The 18,160-nt window shown below is 37.3% G+C and overlaps 1 protein-coding gene across 1 annotated transcript; it reads right to left on the bottom strand.

Annotated features, from left to right (window-relative positions):
- Positions 1-3,418: 3,418 nt before the first annotated feature.
- On the bottom strand, positions 3,419-4,736 carry LOC133778099 (ethylene-responsive transcription factor 5-like). The gene has a single exon (XM_062217925.1). The coding sequence runs from the start codon at positions 4,582-4,584 to the stop codon at positions 3,562-3,564; it is 1,023 nt and encodes a 340-aa protein (XP_062073909.1). The 5' UTR covers positions 4,585-4,736; the 3' UTR covers positions 3,419-3,561.
- Between the last annotated feature and the right edge of the window lie 13,424 nt (positions 4,737-18,160).

The raw sequence follows: 18,160 nt of genomic DNA, 5'->3' as shown, positions 1-18,160 counted from the left end.
TTGTGAAAATCGGGTTCGGTTCAAACCCGAAATCCGAAAAAATGGTATTTTTGAAAAAAAGTGTAAAAAATGGTATTTTTGCAAAATTTGGCTTTTCGGCCCAAAACCCATTAGCCCCAGCCCAACCCAAAAGCAAACCCGAAATCTGAAAAAAAAAATGGTATTTTTGAAAAAAAAAAAGTGTAAAAAAATTGGCATTTTTGCAAAATTTGGCTTTTCGGCCCAAAACACAAATAGCCCAGCACAACTCGAATCAAACCCGAACCCGAGTGAAACCCAAAACCCAAAAATTTCGGATCGGTTTCGGTACCATTTTTCTCAACCCGAAAATCCGACCCGTGTGCACCCCTACTTCAAGTGAAGAAAAGAAATGTAACATTTTTTCTAATTATAATTTATGAATATTTTTAATATTAATAACTTAACAAATAATTTAAAAATACGTAGCATCTTATATATTACAAGAAAACTAAGTTTAAAGAACATAAATTCACAGTAATTCCGATCAAATTCATTATAAATAAACTCTTTCTACAATAATTAATTACGAATAAAATTGTTATTAAACTTTTATTATTTTTCAAAATAAAGACAGAACCATACCAATTTTTTTTTTTAAATGTGTTTTTAATTAGTGTAATTCAAGGTAATTACTAGATTTGATATATTTATTTAAGCAGGTATTTACACAGTAATCATGTAATTGAAGATAATTGAAATACCCCAAATACAATTTTTAGGGTGTGTTTGGAAACAATTGTGTAATTATTAGGCCGTGTAATTATATATCTGAGTAATTACACTATATTTTAAAATACAAGTGTGTTTTAATGTCAAGTAGTAATTACTTAAGAATTTCTATTGTCATGTTTGATAAAACAGTTTAGTAATCATTACACAGAAAAATAATATTATGTAATAAATATTATTTAAAATTGATATTAATTAGTAATTACACCCAATTCTCATGGGGACTATAAGAATTGGAAAGTGTAATTAGAACCCATCAATTACCTCAAATTACATAGTTACTATGTAATTACATGGTCAGACAAACACGTACGCCGAATCAAGTAATTACTCGGAATTACACTCAATTCAATTATAGGGTAGTTTTCTAAACACACTCTTAATTTATATGGCCGATAAGAATTAGGTGCAATTACATTGTCTAATTACTAAATACTATTAGTTTTAAATAATAATTATTACATAATATTATATTTTACTATATAATTACTTATTGTTTTTCTAAACATAATATTAAAAATTTATATATAATTACCACTTGATATCTAAACATACCGTGTATTTTAAACTTTATAGAGTGTAAGTACTACCTAGTAATTATACAATGACTTCTAAACACACCCTTAGAGAAAAGAGTAAAGAAAATATTGATGGAGAGGTTTCCTAAAACTTTATAAGTAACTCTTCTTTTTATATAAATAAATATATATATTTATAATTATATTCTAAATTTATAAAATTTAACCATATTCAAGTTATATTAAAAAAAAAACTAAATAGAAGAAAATAAATTTATTTAGAATGTATTTTTTCGCCCTAAAATTCAATATCCAAACAAATGGTCAATTTATCAAGAAAAGCCACTTTCCACGACAATTGTTGATGCTTTCTAACTTGTCATTTTCTTTACGTAAAATGTCATAATTTAGGGCCCGTTTGGTTGAAGGTAATGGGCCAGAAAGGAAAGTAAGTGTGGGAAGCATATTTGCAGGTACTTAAATAATAGTATTTGGTCTGCCATTTTGCTTATGAAGTTAATGGATCCATAAGAATGATTGTTTGCTTATGATGCTGATGGATCCATAACAAGGATGGTTTGCTTATTTATTTGTATCTAATTTTTTTATTTTGTATAAATGCAGAGTCACAAAGAAGCAGCCCCCTTCAAGATCAAGTCATTCCCTTGGTATGATGACTTATGTATGGTTTTTGGCAAGGATCGTGCAACTAGAAAAAATGCGGAGACTGCAGCAGATGTTGTTGAAGAACTTCAAACTGAAGAAGAAAACACTACTCTTGGAGAAGATGATTTCAACTATGCTAACAATGTGGATGAAGTGCCATCTATGTCTATTTCAGATGCAACAAGAGGTGCTCAATCTCACACTCAATCAGATGGGCCTTCAAAGAAGAAAAGGAAAACTGTAAATCATGAAGAACTTTCAGATGCACTCACACAATCAGCTTATATTATCGCAAGAGAAATTGAAAAAGCTTCTATTCGTTTGAGTAAAGCTATTGGTGAAGACATGAATGAAAAGCATATGCAACTTGGGAAAGAGTTAGAAAGGACCACTACACTTACCACAGCTCAACGTCATAAGGTAGCTCACATGATTATGCAAGATAATGCTCTGGTTTCTTACTTTTTCAGTGTCCCAGATAATGAGAATGATGAATGGGTGACACTTCTTCTTGATGGCTCTCTCTAAGATCATGTTTAGTCTACTTTGCTCTACTTCAATTTGCAGGACAATTTATATTGCCTTTGACATTCAGTAGTATATAAATTATAATCTTTTGGATATGATGTAATGTTTTATGCATAATTTTGCAAACTAAATTGTCTTTGAGCATAGATCTCAGTAATTGGACATGAATACTTATACTATTTCTAGTGATATTTCATGTGCATGGACAAAGTTTGATCTCAGTAATCAAAAACTCTTTTGATTATTAGAATATAAATATGTTATAATGTTTAGTTTAATATTTTTTATGTTATTATATTTTTTTATTTTAAAAAAATATAAAATAGTGTTTAGTGATAATTAAAGTAAATTGCATTTGACATTCAAAAAATACTTCACAAAAATAAATTCTTATTGATAATTTTAATATTTTGTAGTGTTCAAAAGTAGAATTATTATGCTTAAAAAAAAGTAGGATTATTAAATATTATTTTGTAAAAAAAGAATATGAAAAAAAAAGTAACGTCATTGTTGGTAAATATATATATATATATTTAGTATGTTTATTTTAATTTATTAATCATATTTTAAGCACTTTGGTTATTTTTGTCCAAAATAAATTTATTCTATTCCATTCCATTCCATAATCAACCAAACATAAGAATATGTATTTAATCATTGATTCCATTATTCTAATCAAACAACATAATCACATTACATTTCTTATTCCATTCTATTACTATTCTTATTCCTATTCCTATTCCTATTCTATTGTTTTCATTACCTCCAACCAAACGCCACATTAGTGTAGTGTTACATACTAGGAAAATATATAAATTTATGCATATAATGCTCATTAGAATTTGGATAAATTTTTTTTTGAAGAAAGAATTTGGATAATTAGTATATGGTTAAAGATATATTTTTTATACAAATTATTATGCCAATGCCATGCGATCACATTCTCAAGTTTCAAATGTAAGTAACACTGAGAAATCATCAGATTCATAAGCCCCAAATTAAACAGATCAATCAAATTCTCTCTATTTTAAAAAATAAATGAATATCTGTGAATAAAAATATACAAATAACAGAGAAGTGAAGTAAAAATAAAACTCCTTCAAACAACCATTAACTGTGAATAACTCAAAGCTGGATGTGGAGATAACGGCGAAAGAGGTGGAATATTGAAAACCCCCTTCCCGTCAGACTCCCACACGGCCGTCCAATCAGACGGTGTCAACGGCATGTTCTTTAAATAACTAACGGCGTCATCAAACTCCGTTAGCTTCTCTTTCTTTACCACCGCTACCTCCTCATATTTGTTTTCTGCTTCTACTTCTTCCTGACGACGTCGTTTCTTATCGATTACGTCACTGTTCTTATACTTCCCGGCTTCCAGTGGAAAGTTGAGTATGGCTTTCGAGCCGCGAAGTTTGAATGCGGCTCGGTCGTAAGCTTTAGCTGCTTCCATGGCCGTGTCAAAGGTCCCCAGCCAAACCCGGGAGCCTTTACGGTTCGGGTCTCTGATCTCCGACGCGAACTTGCCCCACGGCCTTTGCCGGACACCTCGGTAGTGTCTCTTCTCTTCCTCGATCGATTTCTTCTGTACGGAGACTTGAGGCTTCGGAGCTCCGAATTCAATCCATTCGGTTTTCGCAGGAAGGGAAACCGTCAAAGATGGCTTCCGGTTAGATTGGCAGCTCGTTTGGCGGAGTTTCTGAGGTTTGGATTCGAATTCATCCAAAAAGCTGTTCGATTGAGAGGTGGCAACTCTGAGATCGATAGTTTCAGGTTTCGATTCAAATTCAAACGAGCTATTACTCGATTGAGAGGTTAGCGTTAGGGATTTGAGGGTTGTGAGATCAATAAGTTCGGGTTTCAATTCAAAATCGAAAAAATCGCTTTGATTTGAACTGAACTCGAAGATCTCGCTGGGAGTCAAGTAGTCTGCTACTTCAATCACGGAGTCAGAGCTCGAGGTTTGGGAGCAGAGAGAATCAGATTGCGAGGTGGAGAAATCGGTATTTACTTCAAAACTCCATTCATTTTGGTCAAAAATTGAAAGCCCGATAGGAGAAAGATCACCGAGCAGGTGTTGCTTGATGTATTCAAGCTTCGATACATCGTTTATTGCCGCCATCTACGAATCAGAGGTTTTTGCTAAAATTAAGAACCCTGAAAAGTTCCTCTTTTAAAAGTTTGAGATAAGTTTTCAGATTGAGAGGTTTATGGAAGTTCTTGAGAGTAGAGGAAGGGAGTTGAAATGTATTTATAGATGGGGATAGCTTTTAAAATTCGCCTAAAGATGAAAGAAAAAAACAAAGGAAGACTTTCAACGCGAGTATCACCATGTCGTTAGTAAGACGAAGCATCTCAATATTTGAAGATTCCACGGCCGATGGATCATTTTTGCCTTCGAAGACTTTAAAAGCAATCCTACGGCTTTAATCCAAAGGTAAACACACTTCTGTTTTGTCCTGTTGTTTCCAATGTTGCTTCTCTATTGTCATCCGTAATAATGAAGAGGTACTACTCCATTATTGTTTTTACTTTAATTCTCCATTTTTGTATTGGCTGTACTTCCTAGCTGGTTTCCAAAATTTACATCTTTGATTAAAATATTACAGAGAATTTAATGGAAGGAACATGTGGGGTATTCATTCATTTTTATTTGTGGGTTATAATAATATTATTGTTCATTGATATGAGTAAGTCATGAGGTTTAAAACAAAGTGTAAGAATAAAGATTTGATCACCCTTTTTCTTTTTCTTCATGGGAAAATATTTTATTTGTGAATTGTGATTGAAGCCATTATAGGATTCTAGAAACACAAAATGTCAAAAACTATTTGACGTGCAAGCAACTTCTTTGGTTTTTTTATCTTGTTCTCTTCTGAGAAGAATAAGTTCGAGGGTGACTTTTACATGGCAGTTTATTTGGTTTGCATCTTTCCAAGTCTCTTGAAAACTAAAAAGAAATTTATTGTTTGTTTGTTTTCTTGTTTCTTGTTTGTTTGATTTGCTTACACCTTTTTTTCTTCTTAACTTTGACACGTTCATGATTAATCTGGATTTATGTCCTTAATTTGCTCCGATGAAAAGGTCAGAGGGTTTTGTTTATTTTTTCAGAGAATAATTTAGTATATGTACGTTCTATATTTAGCTGTCTATAGCTAGTGTTGGTGGATTTTTAATGATTAATGTGCCGTTTTCAGGCTAAAACATTAACTATTAAAGGTTTTCAAGCATTTTTATATAACTATGTTGTATTCTTGTTTGTGACACTAGTGGGTTTGGTGGAATAGAATTTAAATAAACCAGGGAAAAAAGCTGAAGTAAGTTTGTACATAAAAAGTTATAAGGAAAAAAATAGCAGCAGCAAATATTTAACCATTTTCTGGATAGAAGGGTGTTTTTTAGTAATCTGGTGAGGAAGAAGAACAAGACAAAAGTGCATTAATTTTCTTCCTTTCCTTGACCTGACCCCAACTTGAATAGGAACCTTTCTTTTTAATTTGAACTAGCTCGGATGAGGAATGAGGAAGGAGTCAATGGTTGCAGTTCGTTATTATATTATTAACTCGAGTCTTTAGTCATCAGTCACAACCACTGAATAATTAAATATAATAAGGGAATCCCCTGAATGTGTGTGTGTGTTTTTTTTTTAATTATTCTTTTAATATTTTTTTTGCTTCTTATATTAATGAATGGGACAGCAATTTTAGTTGGAACTATTACTAAGTCTAACATCTTGCCGGGTCTTCAACATAGATAATCAGAGATAGGCATCGGCAACACTTTTTTTTTTTTTAATTCTTCAGTTTTCAGTGAAATCTGCTTAATATGAGAAGATACAATAAAACATTTATAATGAGTAAATTTAGGGCGTGTTTGGAAGTCGTGTAATTACTAAGGTATTAATGACTACTCACAGCTTAAAATATTTACTGAAAATATTAAAAAAATATTATATTTGATTATAATTAATATTAATTATTGGTGTAATTACACTAATTCTTAGGAGGGCCATGAGAATTAGATAGTATAATTTAGACCCTCAATTACACTTAATTAGAGAATTACAATACTATTACTTGGTTGAACAAACACATCTAACTTTATATTCCCACTAATTACATCAAATTCCAATTACCAAGTGCTTTCCAAACTCACGTACCCCCAATTTCCTTGGGTTGACTAAGCTCATCAGTGACATTTGTTTTTATCTTTACCTTACCTGTGCTCTGGCATGAAAGCCATATGAGAAGATCCAATAAAAAGATTTGTCTTAAACTAAATTTAATAGAGTTACCTAGTTTTCTTAGGTTGACTAAGCTCATCAGTGACACTATAAAAGTTGTACTGTATTATTACTACATTCTAGATCGAAGCATGGATTTTACAGTGGTGAGTCACTGATAAACTTCTGGCTCATAAGTTAGATAAATTCCTGCCCTTTTCCTTCTCTAACTTGTTGAAAATTGCATTCTCAGCTAATCAATATGCAGAATCCCACTTTACAATAGCTACTATAAATCAATTTTATATCACAGAATCTGACAGAATTGAATTCCCTGATCTCATTCATTGAGAAACAACTCTAGTATACAATATGTACAAGGATGTTACTAGAATGTTCTGTTAGCCTGATTTCTAGGAGAATAGTTGACTAATTTAGGATAATATTCAAAATGCGTAATATACAAAAGATTACATAAGAGATATGGTCAAATAATATAATCAAAGATTATATTCTATCACACCCCCACAGTCAAAGCGGGAGGTTGTCGTGCGCTGAGACTATCCCAAAAATCATCAAATAATACGCGCGGAAGATCTTTAGTGAAAATATCTGCAATCTGATAACGAGACGATACATGAAGGACACGCACTTCACCACATAGCACCTTTTCGTGAACAAAGTGAATGTCCATCTCGATATGTTTAGTGTGCTGATGTTGAACTGGATTACCTGAGAGATATATAGCACTAACATTATCACAATAAACCAGAGTGGCCTTGTGGACCGAGCAATGTAGTTCGAGAAGCAAATTGCTGATCCAACAAGATTCAGCGACAACATTAGCTACCCCACCATATTCTGCCTCAGCACTGGATTTGGATAGTGCGGGTTGGCGTTTAGAAGACTAGGAAATTAAGTTGTCACCGAGGAAGAGATAGTAGCCGGAAGTGGAGCGACGAGTATCTGGGCATCCACCCCAATCGGCATCCGTACAAGACACAAGAGAATCAATTTTTCGATTTATATAGATGCAGACCAAAAGTGATGGTACGTTGAACATACCGTAGAATACGTTTGAGGGCCTCCATATGTTCGACTTTTGGGTCATGCATATGTAAACACACCTGTTGGACAACATATAATATGTCCGGTCTGGAGAAAGTGAGATATTGGAGAGCACCCGCAAGTCGACGATATTTTGTTGGGTCCTAGTATTTTTCACCAGCCGAAGCACTTAGCTTACTTTTAGTGTCAACAGGGGTGGGACAAGATTTGCATCCAAACATGCCTGCTTGTTCAAGAATTTCTTCAGCATACTTTTTCTGGGAAAGAAATAGACCATGTGTAGTACGGGTGACGACAATACCCAAAAAATAACTTAGAGGACCTAAGTCCTTCATAGCAAATTCCGAACCAAGCAATGTCATAATAGATTGGCGAAGAGTGAAGATGCAGTCAGAATGAAATCATCAACATAGAGCAAAATATATGCCATATCAGAGCCGTGACTGTAGACAATCAGAGAGTGATCAGAATTGCTGTGTTTGAAACCAATAGTGGCAACATAATCTGCGATTTGCTGGTACCAAGCACGTGGGGCTTGTTTGAGGCCATATAGTGATTTCTTTCGCAAGCAAACATGCTCAGGATACGTTGGATCTCTAAAGCCCATTGACTGGTGCATATAAACAGTCTCATTGAGATTTCAATGCAAGAATGCATTTTTGACATCCAACTGATGAATGGGCCATGATTTGGACAAAGTAATACTCAAAATTGTCTGAATGGTTGCCGGTTTAACCACCGGACTAAATGTCTCATCACAGTCAACGCCAGCTTTCTGAGACTTGCCATCACCTACAAGACGGGCTTTATGCCGCTCAAAAGAACCATCAGATTTCTTTTTATGACGAAAAATTCACAGACCGAATTATATTAACATCAGATGGACGAGGTACTAATTCCCACGTCTTATTTTTAATAAGAGCACTCATTGGGTTTCCAATTCGGGTCATGAAGTGCACTCATTGGGTTTCAGGGAATAGGAGAGACGAAAATTTGGGTTGGCACTTAGATTGTGGTACTTTTTGTTGGGCTTGAAGATCCCATGTTGGCTTCTAGTGGCCATACGATTGGCCTGGGAAATCTGTAGTGTGGGTGGGGCCAGAACGGCGGTGAGGAGGAACGTAGGGGGGACTCATAGGAGAGGGAGTTGATGGGCTAGCAGCTGAAGGAGCTAGTTGTGGGGTCTGGGCCAGACGATTTGGTGGTCCAGGAGTGAGAAGTTGGGCCGGCGAGGTATGTGAGCCGGGTTGGTCTTGAACACGTTTTGCCTGTTGTAAGTGATGATTTTTGTATGGCGAAAGATCATCCAGAAAATCGTATGAATTGGATGGTTTGTGAATATGAGAAAATGGGAAATTTGTTTCATCAAATATCACATGGCGAGAAATTATTATTTTTCCATTCGATAAATCATAAGACTTATATCCCCGATGATTAGAAGGATAACCCAAAAAGACACAAGGCGTAGAGCGGGATTGCAATTTATTAATGGTTGTGGTAGGAAACAAAGGATAACATAAATTACCAAAGATCCGAAGGTGAGAAAATTCGGGATTTTTCTGGTAGAGAATTTGAGTGAGAGATTTAAAACCTAAGACCTCTGTTGGGAGGATGTTTAAAAGATAAGTTGCCATAGATAGAGCATGATGCCAAAAGGTAGGAGGCGTAGAAGAATGGGCAAGGTGCGGATGATGTTATTAATGGCTTTAATTTTTCTTTCTGCCTTGCCATTTTGAGGTGAGGTATGTGGACAAGAGAACCGAAAATGCATGTCGTTTGTTTCACAAAATTTATGGAATGGGCCATTATCGTATTCACGACCATTGTCACATTGGAAATTGGAAATTTTAATGTCTCTTTCGAATTGTGTTTTGACATATGCTCTGAAGGATAGAAAAAGAGAGTAAACTTGTGATTATTGGAGATCGGAAATGTCCACAAGAAATTACTATAATTGTCTAAAAATAGAACATAATAACGATGACTAGATGAACTTATGATAGGCGACATTCATAAATCACTATGAATTATATCAAACGGCATAGTAGTAAAAGAAATAGAATCATGAAATGGCAACTTCATGTGTTTCTCAAGAGGACACGAGTAACAAAAAGCAGTCTGGGCTTTATTACATTTAATAAAATTACTACGACGAAGAGAATCTAAAACGGCATTTCCCAGATGACCTAGACGGGCACAAATCTAGAGAAAGAGCTGTAAGTGCTTGGGGTGAAGAAGATAGTGATGGTGCCCGGAACTTGGTGGTGAAGGGGTAAAGATGTCTTGAACTCTCACATCTCATTAGGTGCCTCCCCGTCTGTAAATCCTTTACAAAAAATTCAAAAGGGTCAAATTCAACTGAAACATAATTATCATGTGTGAATTTACGAACAGAAATAAGGTTTTTGATGAGATTTGGAGCATGTAAGACATTGTTTAGGTTTAAAGGTGGGCTTGTTTTGGTTAGTGAGGTATTGCCATAACCACGAATCGAAATAGTACTCCCATTGCCAACAACAATGCCATTATTTTTGCTCAAATAAAAATAAGACGAGAGAATACCTGAGTTTGTCGTCATGTGGGAGGTTGCACCGGTATCCATGTACCAATTGTCATCTGGTTGATTGAGTGATAAAGTATGCATTGCACTTTCGATGTTGGTAGGAGCATAGCCCACACTAGATGGACTAGATTGGGCCGAGTAGAAAGATTGGGCTGGACAAGGCCCAAGTACACCTTGTTGGCTGGGAGGTTTGGGCTGCCATGGCAATGGACAGGGTGGTGTAGCCCAAGGCTACTGCCATGCAGCTGTAGAATAGGTCCAAGGAGAGTAGGGCCATGGTGCTGGACTCCATGAGTGGGTCACTGTTGTTGGGGTACGATGTTGCTACTGCGGATAATTGCCGGTTGTTGGGGCTACTGCTACCATGTCCACCACCACGATTGCAGTTGTTACCTCCGCGACCACGGTATTGGTTTTGTTTTCCATGACCACCATTGTTGCGATTGTGATTACAGTTATCATTCTGTGAATTATTAGCAGCAGTATAATTATCATTAGCAACATTAAGCAACACAGAGTCCGAACTTGAGTCTCGTTTGGCACGTTCGAGCATGCATTTCTCCTCTAAGCCAAGCATTGACCAGACGTTAGCAAAGGACGGCAGAGGGTATGTTTGCTGGATAATAGTGATAAAACCATGATAAGCCTCCGTTAAACTTCGATGAGCCTCAACACCTTGCGTGCATCGGACACAGGTGCATCAACATTAGCAAGTTGATCCCCTAAGGTCTTTAGCCATTGACAATAAGACAAAACATTCTTGAAGTCATGTAAATGGAGGTTGGTGAATTCGGTTTCGAGGTGAACGACACGAGTGGTCTTGTTGTCTTGGAATAAATCCGCCAATTTGTTCCAAGCATCCGTTGCCGAATTGTTGGGGATCAATAATAGAGTTGAGAATGTTGTTAGAGATGGTGCTATAAATCCATTGAAGCACGAGATTGTCAAGACGATCCCACAAAGCTTTTTCGGCAAGAAGTTCATCATCGGTTTTGGGAGTGGATGATTGTGATGGTGGCTTTTTGTCGTCGTTAGGAGGGGGAATAACTTGGTCAATGACGAGATGAGCACTGGCATTAATTTTGAAGAGGGTCGCCCAATTAGTGTATTGACCAGTCTCATAGTGTAAGGTGAGAGGAATGGCTGTTTTGATGTTGTTCACACTGTCAGCAGGATGGAATTTAGTGGGAGCCAAGGGTAATTCAAGGAGGGAGGACGAAAGGAGAAAGAAGAAGAGAAAGAGCTAGCAGTGGTGGCTACAGGAGGAAGACTGATACCATGTAGAATTGAATTTCCTGACCTCATTCATTGAGAAACAACTCTAATATACAATGTACAAGGATGTTACTATAATGTTCTGTTAGCCTGATTTCTAGGAGAATAGTTGACTAATCATATGCAAGGTTCTCGTTAGCTGACTAATTTAGGAGAATATTCAAAAGGCCTAATATACAAAAGATTACACAAGGTATGGTCAAATAATATAATCAAAGATTATATTCTATCAATCAACTCTTTCTCAAATCATCCTCTAAGAAATTCTTATAAATTTTAAGATAAGTCTTCTAGTTGTTATGACGCTAAAGATAAGTCTTGTTTGTAGAGTTAGTAAAAAGAGGCATTTTTCTGTAGGAACACGAATGAAAGAGTTTGTTTATGGAATTTGTATTGAAATGAACAATCATATAAAACTTAGGATAAACATGACAATGAGCATGAAGTGTTGTTGAGGCAACGTTAGAATAAAGATAGATAATTTAAGTAAGATTCGTGCAAGCTAACATCCCTCCTCAAACTCAAGGTGCTGATGTATAAACTACAAGGACATATTAATGATAACCTGCATTTGCAAAACTAAGATAAAATAATAAAAATAAAAATAAATCTTTGTGGTCATTGTCAAGGATCTGAGAGATGAAGAAAAATTGAGAGAAAAGATGAATGAATTTCTTCTGGGTATTGAAATAAACCTGTGTACTACCGTATTTACATGCTTAAATATACTTTCTAATTGTTAGAGATTGAGTCAAAGTCTTGTCTTAATCAAGATTAGTTTGTTTAGTTTTAAGTTGTTACACAACTATTTCAGTTATTATTGTTTCAGCTCTATTGAGCTCCCACTTGTACTCTGTAACAACTCCTTTCTTTTGTCTTGTATTGCTTTTCCTCATCTATAAATAAGACAAAGCTAGCAGATCATTTTGAGGTATTGAGCCATTTCTTTCATTAACTGTTCACATGGTATCAGCGCTACCTCGATCCACCTTCTCTCAAATTTTCATTCCCACTTTCCTGCTTTCCAAACACCCTCTATTACTTTCGTAAACCCTTCTTCGTCGTTTCCATGGCATCGACGGAGTCCTCTGATGCTATTCCAACATCGAATTCCGAAGGCTCCACCTCGAATCCTTCTTCACTGTCTATTTCGCCAGATCTACTCCTTGACATCGAATGCTCGTATTATGCAGCTTCGACTCCAGTTACAGACACTCAAGAAAGGAGCCATGTGTGATTGGTTACATTCTGTAGGTAAAAACCCTCTCTGACCAACTTGCTACCATTTCTGAAAAGGTCTCAGAATGAGACCAAGTTCTTTACCTTCTTGCAGGATTGAGTGCCGACTACAACTCATTTGTGGTCTCAATTACTTCCAAAACCAAAGTTGTTACGTTTGAACATGTCAGAAGCCTTCTCTTGGCTCATGAGTCCCGATTGGATCAGCAAAATTCAATCGATGAAGCCACCACTATCTCAGCCAATGTTGCTTAAAGAAATTCTAACAATCCAAGGTCTCAATCATGGAATCAACCTCCAATAGGTTATGGATTCTCCACGAATCCCTCGCAAGGCAGAGGAAATGGACCCGGTCGACCAAATAACTCCAATGGCCCTTGCATAATTTGCCAACTCTGTTAGCGCCCTGGTCATCAAGCCTTCAATTGCTACAGACGTTTTGACCAAAATCTGCTAGCTCCATCAGCCTCCACTTCCTCTGATGCTCCTTTCGTGTTTGCAATGGTTGCTACTTCAAGCACTCTTCAGGATGATACTTGGCTGCTTAACTCTGAAGCATCACACCATTTGACACCCAATTCAACCAATCTTGACAGCACCAACACTTATACTAGCCAAGATTCAATCATAGTTAGCAACGGTAATACCCTTCCTATACACTCTACTGGGCATTTTTCATTAAATACTTCATCTAATAATTTTACCTTGCAAAATGTCTATCATGTTCCAAGATTATCCACTAATCTTTTGTCTGTTTCTCAATTTTGCCGTGATAATCATGTTTTCATTGAATTCTACTCCAATTTTTACACCACAAAGGATATTTCCACGAAGAGTCTCCTTCATCAAGGCTCCCTTGAACATGGCTTATACACTATCCAAGCTGCTAGAACTTTGCATTCCTCTCCAGCTCCACCAAAATCTGCTTTTCTTTCTCATCGAGCTCACTCTACTCCAGCTTCTATTTCTGTTCTTAATTTTCAAAATGTAAATCTGTCCCCAGTTGCTATTTGGCATGCTAGGTTGGGACATGTCAATGCTATTATTGTTAACTCTGTACTCAAGCAATGTAATAAAGTTTTTTCAAATAATAAAAGCAATGTTTGTTCTTCTTGTCAACTTGCAAAAAGCCACAAACTTCCATTTTCTTTATCTACTTCTCAGCCCCTAGCTCTTATTCACACAAATTTATGGGGACCTTTCCCTATTCCTGCCACAGATGGCACTTATGCTCTTTTATTTGTGGATGATCACTCTCGGTTCACTTGGCTTTATGCCCTTCTCACAAAGGATCAGGCCTTGCTCATGTTTAAACAATTCAAACTCTTAGTTGAAAATCAATTCAACACCACCATTAAAGAACTGCAATTTGATAATGGTGGTGAGTTAAAAGCTTTTATCCCTTTCGTTAATTCTTGTGGCATTCATCATCGATTTTCCTACCCTTATACCTCACCACAAAATGGTAGAATCGAGCGTAAATCGTCATGTTGTCGAAACATGGCTGTCTTCATTAGTGCATGCTTCATTACCACTTCAATATTGGCTGTTTGCTTTTCGTGCAGCCGTTTATACAATAAACAGGCTTCCCACTAGAGTTCTTAACTCTACTTCTCCATTTCAGGTCCTTTACCATAAATCTCCAGATTATTCTCTTCTTAGATCCTTTGGTTGCTTGTGCTTCCCTTGCCTAAGACCTTACAACAAAAACAAGTTGCAATATCGCTCTACTCCTTGCATTTTCTTAGGCTAGAACACTAACCATAAGGGCTATCTATGCTTAGACTATCATACTCATCGAATCTACACTACTCGTCATGTTGTTTTTGATGAAACATCCTTCCCAAATTTCACCTCTTCTTCCACTTCTACTTCCTCACCTACTCCTTCACTCCTGCTATTTTCCATTTTCCTAATTCTGCTATCTCTTCATCTCCTTCTCATACTTGCTCATCAAACACTTCACCCACCATTTCTCCACCCTCCTCCCCTTGCCCCAAACACCTCCCCTGCTCCCACCCCATTACCTCTGACTTCTTCACCATTTTCCTCACCATCACCTTCTCCACCTACCTCTGTGTCTCCTAAACTTTCACCTGCTCCAAAGACCACAAATACTACTGATACTTCTATTTTGCAGGTTCCCCAGAACACCAACACGCACCCAATGGTCACGAGAGCTAAGAGTGGCATTCACAAGTCACAAGTCTTTGCCACCATCACTGCCTCTGCACTGGATTTGCCTCCAAAATCTTACAAGAATGCGCTTCTTATACCTCATTGGAAGAAGGCTATGGAACTAGAATTGGATGTCCTCCTTCACAACAACACTTGGACCTTTGTCCCTTGTCCCTCAAACTCCAATGATGTCAACTGTAAATGGTTGTTCAAGAACAAATATAAACCTGATGGGACTATAGACAGACATAAAGCTTGTCTTGTGGCACGGGAGTTTACTAAAACTTCTGGAGTAGACTACTTTGACACCTTCTCTCCTGTTGTCAAACCAGCTACAATCCGGGTTGTGCTCACTTTGGCACTATCTAATGGCTAGCCACTACGACAAGTAGATGTTCATAATGCATTTCTTAATGGGGACCTCACGTAGCATGTTTTTATGACGCAACAACCAGGATTTATCGATTCTAGTAACCTTCTCATGTTTGCAAGCTGGCCAAGGCCATTTATGGACTGAAACAAGCCCATCGCGCTTGGTTTCAAAAACTCAATTCTGCCTTATTAAGATGGGGATAGGGGTGTGCGCAGTGTGGTTTGGGCGGTTTGAAGACTTTTTAATACACCACGCCACAAGTGCGGTGGATTCGGCTGCACCAAACCAGACCACTTTTTGCGTTGTGGTTTGGGTGGTTTTCCACAGTGTAAGTGTGTTAAAAAATGTGTGAGATAAAGATGGTGATAGAGAGGAGGAAGCGCATATGAGATGAGAGAGGAAGAAGTTGTTGTCGTGTATGATGTGTTAGAGAATAAGGTTATACCCTAATTTAAGTGGGCTCTTAGTTTCATATTGGGTTACTAAAAAATGGTATATATGTAAAGTTTACATTTTTTTAACATATTTGTAAGTATACGTGCAAACCAAAATTTCACACCGCCAAAACGCGCACCTTACCGCGCGGTTTAGCTAAGATACAAACCATACCGAACCATTACACTTTTGACACCGCGGTTTGCGGTGTAGTGTGGTGCGGTGCGGTCGGTCGCCGCGGTTTGTCGGTTTAGATGCTCACCCCTAGATGGGGATTCATCTGCTCAAAATCAGGTAACTCTCTCTTTATTCTACATCGGCCTCAACTTGTCATGTACCTACTAGTTTATGCCGACGATATTATCTTAACCAGTAGTTGTTCTAGTGCTCTTGACAAGTTCATTCACACTCTTCATATTGAGTTTTCCATTTGTGATCTTGGCCACCTACAGTACTTCCTTGGCATTGAAGTCTCCACCTCTCCAAGGCAGCTGCATCTCTGCCAACAGAAGTATGTCTAGGACCTTCTCTCTGAATGAGATGTTGGACTCAAAACCTGCCCCGACACCAACTAGTGTTGGCAAACCATTGTCTCAATACAATGACACTCCCCTTGAGGACCCCTCTGATTATAGACGCATTGTTGGTTTCCTCCAATATGTTACAATGACAAAGCCCGACATTGCCTTCGCCGTGAACCGTGCTTGTCAATTCATGCATGCTCCAACATCTACTCACTAGTTCACTATGAAATGCATCCTAAGATATCTCTGTGGTACTAAGTCTCATGGCATCACACTCCCTGCAGCCAAGGCTCTATACCTAACAGCGTTCATAGGTGCCGATTGGGCCCCTGATGGTCGAAGAAGTACTGGCGGCTATTGTGTGTTCTTGGGTGACAACCTTGTGTAGTGGTCCTCTGCAAAACAACGAGTTGTCTCATGCAGCAATACTGAGTCGAAGTACCGTGCCTTAGCCAATGTGGCTGCCGAGCTCACTTGGTTCAAATACCTATTCTCTTAATTGAAACTTTCCATTGCATCTACCCTTATCATTTGGTGTGACAATGTCTCCACAACTCATCTTGCCTCTAACCCTGTTTTCCATGCCCGCACAAAACATATCGAAATAGATTTCCATTTTATACGTGACATGGTGAACAGGAAAGAAGTTACAGTTCAATACATCCTGATGCCGACATTCTCACAAAGCATCTGCTCACAGCTCTTTTCTCCACTCTTATGCTCCAAATTGACAGTACTTCCTAGACCTGTCAATTTGCGGGGGACTGTTGGAGACTGAGTCAAAGCCTTTTCTTAATCAAGATTAGTTTGTTTAGTTTTAAGTTGTTACACATAACCATTTCGGTTATTATTGTTTCAGCTCTATTGAGCTCCCACTTGTACTCTGTAACAGCTCCTTTCTTTTTAGTCTTGTATTGCTTTTCCTCATCTATAAATAAGTTAGCTCAGATCATTTTGAGGTCTTGAGCCATTTCTTTCATTAACTGTTTACACTAACAACACTTTAACAGAATCCAACAGCTATAACGAACTGGATTGTTGCAGTATTTTCCATGTTTTTTTTTCACTTGATCAGAAATATAGTTCTTCTAGTTAATTTTTCTTTTGGTCCTTTATTCCAGGAAGATGTAAGCTTTGTCCCATCTTCTTGCTGAATAGTTTGATTATATCTTCACATGCAAACCTCTTCTCACTTGCTGACTAGCAGTTGAATGAAAAGGTGCATGATGTATAAATTTGTGCGTCTAAACTCTCTTTGTTGGAGGTGTCTGTCTGTAGTTGGTTGGCTTCCAGTTCTTGATTAATGTGATTAAGGCCATCCACTACCCGTGTTACAACATAAAGTTCCTAATTGTAACTAATGCATTCCTTTGATGTCAGTGGAGACACTAAAGGACATTCTAAAATTGAGGCAAGGTCAAAGGAGAAAGCTAACAATTGTTCACACTGATAGCAAAAAATACTACTGAAAAAAAAAGGACCAAATAGGTTGGAGAAGTTCATGAACAAGATAGAGATCCATAGAATTTTCTTTAATCAAGCACCAACAACCAAGTTAGATTACTATGGAAGGTCTGGTGCTTGGCTGCCTCAGGTATACATTTTGATCCTTCTGATGAGCTCAACATCTCCACGTTTTGGTGTCTCCCGACTCATGGGGCCCCAAGTTTGGAGCCTGACCAGACCATATGGTCCAGTCCGGTGTGGTGCAGGAATCTGGGTTTAAAAAAAAACACAATCAAGTCAGATTACTGTAGGTCTGATGAAAGACCTCAAAATAATTTGTAGAGCCAAGGGATTTCTTGTGTGTCCAGTATTTGG

This window comes from Humulus lupulus, chromosome 5 (genome assembly GCF_963169125.1).
Source record: "Humulus lupulus chromosome 5, drHumLupu1.1, whole genome shotgun sequence".
NCBI classification, from domain to species: domain Eukaryota; kingdom Viridiplantae; phylum Streptophyta; class Magnoliopsida; order Rosales; family Cannabaceae; genus Humulus; species Humulus lupulus.
This window is presented reverse-complemented; position numbering and strand designations above follow the sequence as displayed.